The 10,553-nt window shown below is 27.6% G+C and overlaps 1 protein-coding gene across 1 annotated transcript; it reads left to right on the top strand.

Annotated features, from left to right (window-relative positions):
- The first annotated feature begins 284 nt into the window (after positions 1 to 284).
- On the top strand, positions 285 to 10,107 carry LOC119683299. The gene is made up of 3 exons (XM_038096945.1): positions 285 to 610; positions 7,380 to 7,706; positions 9,158 to 10,107. The coding sequence occupies exons 2-3, from the start codon at positions 7,580 to 7,582 to the stop codon at positions 9,547 to 9,549; spliced, it is 519 nt and encodes a 172-aa protein (XP_037952873.1). The 5' UTR covers positions 285 to 610; positions 7,380 to 7,579; the 3' UTR covers positions 9,550 to 10,107.
- The last annotated feature ends 446 nt before the right edge of the window (positions 10,108 to 10,553 follow it).

Below are 10,553 nucleotides of genomic sequence, written 5' to 3'. Positions count from 1 at the left end.
GGATCTCATTTTGTAATTTATTTTTTATAATAATTAAAATATCTTAAAAATATTTTTATTTTGCAGTGTACTATCCGCAAGCCTCTAAATCATTTCTTAAATATACTCACACATCACAAATAAAGCTTTTTTTCAATGAAAACATTGCTTTCAATGCGAGAATACAAGTAGAAGAGTACAAATCACCCCAATTTCTCTTTACGTTCAGTGGGTGGATTAAGGGACATACACATTTGAACACTCTTTTAATATATAAAATAATAAGGGAAGGAAAAATATAATTTAGTATCCTAAAAGGAACGTAACAGTACAAGACGCGTTAAGTAGCAACCGGAAGCCACGCGTTCTTTAGCATTTTTGATTTTTAATCACATTTTTCCTAAAGCATTTTTCATTGCATTTTCAGTTTTATTTTTTGTTGATTGTGTTGGTGCGCACAAAAGTATGCAGTAGAAAATATTTCAAAAGGATTAACAAATCTCCTGAAGCAAGGAAAACAGGCTTTTTGCAACATTTTCCATATTTTCCATACGCCAAAGTAAAAGAAGCAGAAAAAATAACAACTTTTCATTTAATTTCCGTGCAGTTACATTTTCCTTCCGAAGGCAATGTAAGTGAAAGTTTTTGGCTTGAAATTGTAAATGAAAAAGTTCATTGACTGTGTATTTGCAGTTGCTTCTCATGAATTTTTTAACTGGAAAAATCCTTATAAAATTGTGTTAAGAGTTTATTTGTGTGGCAAACTTAATGAAAACTGTGTTGATTTAATGAGAACCACTAACTACTCAATTTTACGAATTAAGGATGTTAAGTTCTATTTAACTGTTTTAATGTTTTTGAATGATATTAATTAAAATTTGATTAGAGTATTTAATTAATTAATTAATTATTTCTTAATTACAAAAATGTAATTAATTATTTTACAATTCATTAAGTTTACATGTACACAAATAATACAATAAATATAAAAAATAGAAGTATGTAAATAAAAGTGAAGATGCAATATCACTATGCCATATAGGGTTTTAAAGTAAAATTTAAGTAAAAAAATATAAATAAAAAAAAATAAAATAAAATAGAAATATACGCATAATCAAGTTTATTTTGATATTATAATTAAGTGTTATTTAAGTGTATTTATATTATCGTACAGTGTGTACAGAGTATTCTTTCTGCTCACATTGAATTAAAAGTTAATCATACGCACTGATTGAGTTATTGAATGTTATGAACTTTGAAGGAGAAATTTTTATACTAATTTAAACTTGAACTTATTTTAGTGTGAAATATTATTTATAAATTTTCAAATATTGATTTTATATTCTTATCATTTGAGTAAATTTTTTTGAACATGCAACTGGTGGCTTTAAAGGCATATCTGGTGTATGTCTTATGTGTGTAGGTTTTATACTTCATTTTATACTTAAATGAATTTGTATTTCTATAATTATAATGCAATGTTCAAATATAAGCGAGCAGTATCTATTGAATTTAATATTTATAGATGTGAGATTATTTTAGATAGCTCTCATGATTAATAGATATTCACAAGCATACTTCCCATTTGATTAGCTATTTATATTCATCATCAACATTTCCCAATGTGGGTAGTACCGAAGCAGCTACTATAATTTTCTATATTTATATTATTCAATATTGTGTTGATAAATATGTTCTTAATAACTTTTTAGGCGTAAAATGATTAAAGGACTATAAGCAAATTACTAGCTTGAGAACATGCATCTTTGCAATTGCAATAAGTTCTGACAAATTTTGGCTTAAAATTTTTTTTACGTAGTATTTCAGTTATTATACTTAAGGTTGTTATAAAAGTTGGCGCAATTTAGATTTCCCGCCTATTTTGCGCAACATTTTCTATTACGCTATATGTTGACAACACGCTAGATGATGCATCTATTTCTTGTTGGTAGTTATTAACACTATTATAATCGCCATAACTCGAAAACTAAGCTCTATAGACATACATAATAAGGCACAGAGTTGTTGAAAATAATTGTCTGTACTAAAATGTAATGTCAAATGGATTGATTCGACAAACTGGGATAGTGCTACTTATTGTTGGTAATTACTAATACTAATATAATCGCCATAACTCGAAAACTAAGCTCTTTAGACATACAAAGTAGGGCAAAGAATTGTTGAAAATAAATGTCTCTACTAAAATGTGATGTAAAATGGACTGATTCGACAAACTGGAATAGTGCCTAAAATTGTTATATCTACTACGTTGTTTATCAATATAGTGCTAGATGGCGCATCTACTTACTTGTTGGTAGTAATCACGTCAACATATTTATCGTATCTTGAATATTAAGCGCTATTGACATACAAAGTAGGTATAAGAGTTGCTCATAGTAGCTGTCTTTACTAAAATCTGTTGCCTAAGGAAACTCGCTCAAAAAATCAGAATCGTGCTTAAAATTGTTATTACTTCTAAGCTATTTCTAAATGTTGCGCTAGATGGCGCATCTATTTATTGCTAGTGATAATTGTGCTTATGTAACTAGCATATGTGGAACAGGACACTATAAAAGAGTAATTAATAATATCTGTCTATACTAAAATCCTTTGTCAAATAGGCGTACCCGAAAAATAGAAATTCGGCCTAAAAAATGTGTTCCATTAAAAGGTTAAGTTTTTATCAAATAAGTTCATCTTTTGTTTACAAAACAAATAATTCACAAAAACTATAAAAACTGAAAATAGTCAAAATAAAGTAAGCACCAATGTTTGTTGTCACATGGAGTAGTAAATAACATTTATTTATTCACAAACATTCGAAAGTAAAATTAAAATAACTTTAACCTTTTTTAGCCACCGACACATTCAGTAAAAATTACATATAAAAAAACGTTAAAAGCTATAAAAAATGAATTTATAAATGACAGTAAACACGTTTTACTATTTCATTTATTTTAAGTGCAGAAGCGAACTACGGGTCTAGAATTTAGCATGTAAATGGAAAAAAAGCTAGAAACTGAAGTTGTGTTAACAGTCAGTCTTTATTTTCATAGCTACTACGTTTTCAAGTGCTCTTTTATTTACTACTGAAGGTCCTTTATTTTCATATTTGCATTTAATAACAACATTACATGCCAAACAAACAGACTAAGGACTTCTTTAGCAGAGAGAGCTGCTATGATGAAAGCATTTACACTCCCTCGTGCCCAATGAGGTTCAGGTTCGTTTATTTGTCAGCACATGACTTACATGTTGTCCTTCGGAGGAATTTTTTTAATTTTTTTCCATAATGTAGGTTGAGCCGGAAAGGAAAACACTCTGTCATTACAACAAATTGTTGCATTTATTATGCACATTCAATGTACAAGGATATAATCGAACTTCTGTGCTATTACGGTGACTGGGTTCGAAATAAGGAAAACTTTTCCTAAACAAAAGTAAAAGTGAAAAATTGCTGCCTTCAACTTGAAGAAAATTATGTTATTTTATTACTTAATTACATGCAAGGAAGCAATTTATTATGGCTCCTGTTAGACGGGTATACTTATTATTCTAAGATAAGTTGGAAGTATACTTTTATCTATAGAACATATACAAAATCAAGGGAAAATATACTATTTCTGATATTTTAAGTAACGTTGCTTGAATAATACTTAGTATGATTGGCCAAACTTTTTCATAGCTTTGTTGAAAATTACAACCTATTGATAATATTTTGTTAAGTTGAAATAGAATTGAAATTAAATTTATACAAAACCTTCAAAGTTTCCAAGTTTACTTATGTTACAAAGATAACTTTTGACACTAACCACTCAAATCAAGTCTAAAACAAACTATTTATCAAATAATTTGAAACAAAAATTGACAACGAGCAAATAAACTATGTCTATTTGGTTCACAGCCAACCCAATCAAATTATCTTCATCTCGTACTCTGGTACTATCTAGCCTGCAGTGAAAATATGACAGTTGTGATGTTATCATAGTTCGTGGAATGACATTCCTATTTTAAAAATCAATTGTTATTTCCTACATACTTTTTTAGTCTACATATGGGCAAGATACGAGTATTATTTATTAAGGTAAATGCTCACACTGCAAATATATGGGGACTTTCTGTATTGGCCATATTAGAAAATTTACTCGTATGTATTACATTTGTTACTACTTCGATTACTTTCGAAATAATCATTTAGCACAATTTACTAATAGTAACTTAAAAAAACCAGTGTCGATTTTCACTCGCCATTATTTCGATAACGATAACATATTATCGTTACCCAAAATCAGGTGTCGATGGGCAATACGCGGAAACGAATACGTTGATAAACAAATCAGGAAAGGGCCAGCTACACTAATGGTGGGCCGGAATCTTTCTGTGGATTAGTTCATTGTATCCCCCTTTCTCTAATAAAACTGAAAGAGAACCAGAACAAAAAGGATTACTTCCTTTTGTTCTGGATTACAGAACAATGCAAATTACTTATTGGTACCTATAACAATAGGATTGTATGGACTAATCAAAAGAAAAACTACACTAATGGTGGCCCGAAATCTTTCTGTGGATTAGTTCATAGTACCCTTTTTTCTCTCATAAAACTGAAAGAGAACCAGAATAAAAAGGACTACTTCCTTTTGTTCTGGATTACAGAAAAATGCACATTACTTATTGGTACCTATAAGAAGAAGATTGTATGGACTAATCAAAAGAAAAACTTCAAATCATCACACGAATCTTAATAGGATACTGTAAACTTAAATCACACCTTAGGAAACTGAGCATATATACGGATGTAAGCTGTAAATTCTGCAAAGATGATGAAGAGTCAGCCACACATATACTGTTAGAATGCCCTACGCTAATGTACATACCGAATAGACTCCTGGGAATGTGAACCCTTACGGAAGAGGCAATAAGACTCTGTACAATAGGTTGTATATTACTTTTTATCGAAGCAATCGGGCTTAGAGACATATTCTAGTTGTGCCACATCCCACATCAATATTATCATATCGTTATTCTAATTTAAATATCGATAATCTTGCACCTTGCTATTTCATTGTTCTAGATATGTCCTTTATCATTTACAAGTACTCGTCAATATGTTAAGTTAAGATAATATCCTATTTCTTCAATATAAAAAAATTTCCGAATAAAGCTATAGTGAAATAATTTATTTTCTCTGTTAATATACAAATAGTAACTATATAGAAGAATTAAAAATTTCTCAAAAAATACTTAAAACTAATAAAATTTACCTTTAATGTAAAAATATTTATATGCAAACCGAGAACTATAAATCATAAGTTTCTTGCAGTCACGGCTAGTCAAGGTTCATATTTATTTACTGTCGGTTGAGTGGTAAAAATTTCTTCGAAGGATTTGTTGATAGCGAATCAAATATACATTCCACCATAAAATACCAATTAAACTACTGAATGGCATTGAAGGCCCTTAAATTGATGAACTTAAAAACATTAAAAAATCAATTGTGAATCAAAATTTTTGCAATATCGTTTTATTTGTTATTGTAATAAAGGATGAAAGATAAACATTGTATGCATAGCTATTTTATGTATCTACGAGTAGTAAACGTTAGTAACAATAAAAGTTTAATAAAAAAAATTATTGCGTTTTAAATCCAATGAAAACTGCAACCTGCAATGTGCAATGCTTAACTCTGAACGAAGTTGTGAGCAAATAATCGTACCGCGATGTCCCGAGTCAGGGACTTGTGAAAGCTACTCAAACTGCCAACGAACAGTAAAACTTAATTTTATTAAGCGATGTAGCAAGAGAAATGGACTGCATATAATTTTATTTACTATGACGGGACAACTAACAGAACATTTATAATTTTTCATAGTAAATAGCCCAGCAAGAAATCGTAAAAATTTGTGCAATTTTAGTTCTAGTTGAATGCACTTAAGTATGATTCATGGGCAAAGTAAAGTTTAATAGATTTTAGAGTGACGTATAGAAAAAGTAAACTTTTGTATTTGAAATTGTTGTGCTGTCAAAAAATTAAATTTATAACATAAAACCCTTAATATTATGCTTAAAAATTCTTAATATAATAAAATATTGAAATACTTATATTGGATTATATATTAAAAACATTATACATATATTTCAGGGACCGTAACAATTATCATTAAAAAAATAGAAATCACCTTATAACTGTTATCATTCGTATTTTAAAATAAAACTCAAAAAATAATAATTATATTTACTTTATATTATATAATTCAAAAATAATTATTATCATGTGCGTTTTATTTTTTTCACGAACAAATAATTCTTACACTCTGCTTTTTATTTTAAATGTGCGTTTTAAAACGTTTAACTATTATTTTTGCTTTAAAAATATTAATATCGAGAATAACTCTTATTTTTTAAAGCAAAATATAACTCACATGGTGTGCCTGATATTTTTTAAAACAAAAATATAAAAACAAATAAAAATATATTAAAAGACATAACATATATCTATTTGTGAGTTAACACAAAAATGATTTTTACATTATAATTATAAATAATTCATATAAAAATATACAATATTTATTTATTTGAGAGTTAACACTAAAATTGATTTTAAATTGAAATTAAAAATAATTAATTTGAAAATATATATTATAAATATATTTATTTGTGAGTTAACACAAAAATGAATTTTAAATTAAAATCGAAAATAATTTATATAAAAATATTTATTATAAATATATTTATTTGTGAGTTTACACTAAAATTAATTTGAAATTAAAATTGAAAATAATTCATGTGAAAATATTTATTAATTATTTATTTGTGAGTTAATATTAAAATTAATTTGAATTTGAAATTGAAAATAATTAATAAAAATACTAATTATTTATTTATTTGTAAGTTAATACTAAAATTAATTTTAAAGTAAACTAAGAATAATGCACTAAACTGCTAGGTCCTTCGCCCTGAGAATATAAAAATATGTAAATTAGCACTATATTTATATTGGATATATATAAAAAATTCATATAATGAAATGTTAAAATAAATCAAACAATACTTTGGACAGGCACTTAGTTAGAGGGGGGCTTTAAGTGCGTGAAATCCTTCGAAATTAGTTCTTCGAGGGACTAGTTTTTACATTTTTAAATTACTGAAATTACTCCAAAGCCCATAATATTCTGCCGAAGATTATATCTAGCTATGAACCTGACTGTGTATATTTTTACCTGACTTTTTAAAAAATATTTTGAAAAACTATTGTATTAATTTTTAATTAATTTATTTTTTGTCTAATAATTTAAGTAAAATATTAAACATTTTTTTACTTTAAAAATAATATATAATTTTTATTCTTTACCAATTTTTAAAATAATAATTGAAATACTTTCATCATTCATTTATTCTTTCAGTTATTTCAAAAAACCCAATCAATGGGCCAAACTTGGGGCACTGAAGATATTCGCTCTGTAAATCTATCTGTGCCGACTGTAAATCTGTAGATGCCATGAAACATTCATTAACGTAAGCCCCATGAAGCATTGAAATTAATTAAATTCCACTGGAATACGAAAGTTTGCAACTTACTTTGAACAAAGAAAACGTTTCCGGAATGCATCAAGTGCTCAGCTATGAAACGGCAGTACGTGCGAACAGTTCACGGGAGTTTCGGGAATATGTCACCAAGCGTACTTGTGTCAGTCTTGTCCTGACAATTGCATTCTTCACACTCATTTCAGGTAAGTTCTAGGACGGAAGGAATGCATGTGAATGTACAAAGTGAAATATTTCTGTGAAAGAATATGTGGAAGGATATATTTGTCTTCGAGAAAAAATAATTTCCTTAATTTAATACAAATTGAAATACTATTAAATGCCATTGGGAAAGGTTAAAGTATGCTTTCAGTAGAAATTTTTGCTTTGAGGTAATTAAAGGCAATATGAAACCCAAAGGATGATAGTAAAATCATGCGTATGTAAATAAATACATATTGAATTTATCCCATGAAAAAGGATATTTTATTGAATACAAAATCAAATTAAATTCCAAAAACAGAAATTAATTAAGTTTTGTGGTATGTGACAAAAGCTGCATTTGTGGTATGCAACAAGTTGTAAACTTTACTCTCCACTTGTCAAGTTTTTCAGATAAATATGTAATATTTGCAATACAATTTTATAAGTTTTGAACAGTAGATAATAAATTCCAATTATTTCTAATACAAAATCAATTATGACTGATATTAATTGTATTAAAGGAATGCTCAGTTTGGGGTCATATGTTGAGAAATGTTATAACGAAATTCTACAAATAGATTTTGATGAGGTAAATATGTAATAAATTTTATTGTATTATGACAAATTTTTGTGAAACAAAATTAAAATAAAATAAATTCAGAAATATTTATATTTAAGAAAGTGATAGATACATATAATATATATTTCTTTCGTATTTCAACATGTAATAAAACAAACCTAACGCAAGTAAATAAATTTTGCTACTGAATACTACAAGATATTCAATAAACTTTGGTTTCATCTAGAACGTATATATAGACTAAGTTTTTGCTATCCATAATTTTCTAATGTCTAAATTTTAGGATAAGAGTATGCAATATGCTTATAATTATTTATAATAAGAAGCATATACTTTTCAAATCAAATGCTCTGTTAATAAATGGAATGATTTATGCACCGTCAGACTGACCGTCGTTAGAATGGTGTGTCCGACTTTTTATTATCCAAATATATATTATACGGATTAAAACACCTTTCTTCGGCGATACTTATTTTCCATCGGGACCACTTTCGCATTATTTCGAGGAGGGTCTCTTTTACATTGGAATTTCAAGCCATGCTTTCATGATTTTAGATCTGCGTCCAAAGCTCCACTCCACTCTTTCAATGCATTTTCTTGGTGTCTGCATCATTTATTAGCCTAGTTTCTGAGTCTCCTTTCAAGGTCTAATATCTTCACTATGAGGACTTGAATCACATATAGCTCTATCGTTCACCAGTTTGGGTATTTTGGAATTCATTGGTCCAATCTGGGCTATTATTTCTTATATCTGGGCAGCACCTCATATAGTGTATTGAAGTTAATTATGATTTTGATGTTAACTAAAATTTATATTTTTTTTTTGTATTGGGATTTCTAAAAAAAATTAATAATTATTTTCTTATTTCACAGGATATCTTCTAGGAAATTTTGTATCGGAACGAAAATATCATCTTAATAAATTATTGCTGAAAAATGCGGTTCCCAAGGATAATCAAATAGAACTAAACAGTGAAGATTATACCAGCCTAAAAGAGATACATGCGTATAAAAAAACGAAAGAAATGCTATTAGCATCTGCTCAAGCGTTCACCAAGAAAATGATAGAAGACAAAGGCCTATCAAGTTCGTTAAATACACTGATTTTTAATAAATACATATCGTGCACACAGGACATACCGCCCAATACTACAATTGAATCCAGCCAGTTTATTGAAGAATTGATCGATAATACAGCTGCAAGACAAAGGGACTGTTTACGGATTATACAAGTTATCATTGACAACAATATGGGAAATATTTAAAGGATACTTCGAAATCGCTACAGATCAAAATGGAAAGAATATAGGCCAAAAAAATATTTATAATAATGATAACAAACTCGAACTTTTTAGAAATCATATTATTTTTTATAACGACTTTTTAAGTAGATAAACGGAGCAGAGTGGTATAGAAGAGAAAAGGGTAGAGACATTATGTTTATATATTATATACTTTTAATTGAAATACATAAGATTGAATCTAAAAGATTAGTAATTATAAGCCTGTATTTTATTTTATGCATTTAAAATTTTCTAATATGGATATATGAAAAAACTTAAAATTTCTAAGTATATAGATACTTAAAAAATAAAAATCAATAAAAAAATCAATATCAATGTACACACTGATTTATTGACATATAGAAAATATCGAAAAAACAATAAAATATAATTAGAATTGTAATACCTACTGGATGTTGTAAGTCATTGTCTATTGACCCGATATAACATAACTAAATTTTTTATTACATTATAAATGTAGTCTATATGTATAACTTGTATTTGTATTTAATTGAATAAAACGTTTATAGATGTGATGCATTAAGGCAATAATATCTTTTTTTTATATTTTTTGCAACCAAAATTAGTACAATGGAAAACCAATAAATTTAAGATTAACATTAATAAATTAAGTATACTCGTATTGACTTGAGTAGTAAGAGATTTCATAAGCAATTAATCTGAATTATGAAAAACTATTGAGACAGCTATTGTTATATACTGAAATAAACGTGTAGGCGTAGCATTATAGCTTAATATTCACACTCTTAATACTGTTGACCTTTTAAATGCCTTAACACCTTATTAAGTTGTAGCATAATGAGGTAATAATCATATATCATTTTAACACCTCTTCAGTGCGTTTTCGCAGTACGCAAAAGATTGTTAAGTAAATTATTTAAAAAGTATTTAATATCAAATAATGCGAAAAGCTATTATTTTATTTCAGATAACTAATGTATAACTGATTTTATCTTTTATCTTCT

This window comes from Teleopsis dalmanni, chromosome 2 (genome assembly GCF_002237135.1).
Source record: "Teleopsis dalmanni isolate 2A chromosome 2, ASM223713v2, whole genome shotgun sequence".
NCBI lineage: Eukaryota > Metazoa > Arthropoda > Insecta > Diptera > Diopsidae > Teleopsis > Teleopsis dalmanni.
This window is presented reverse-complemented; position numbering and strand designations above follow the sequence as displayed.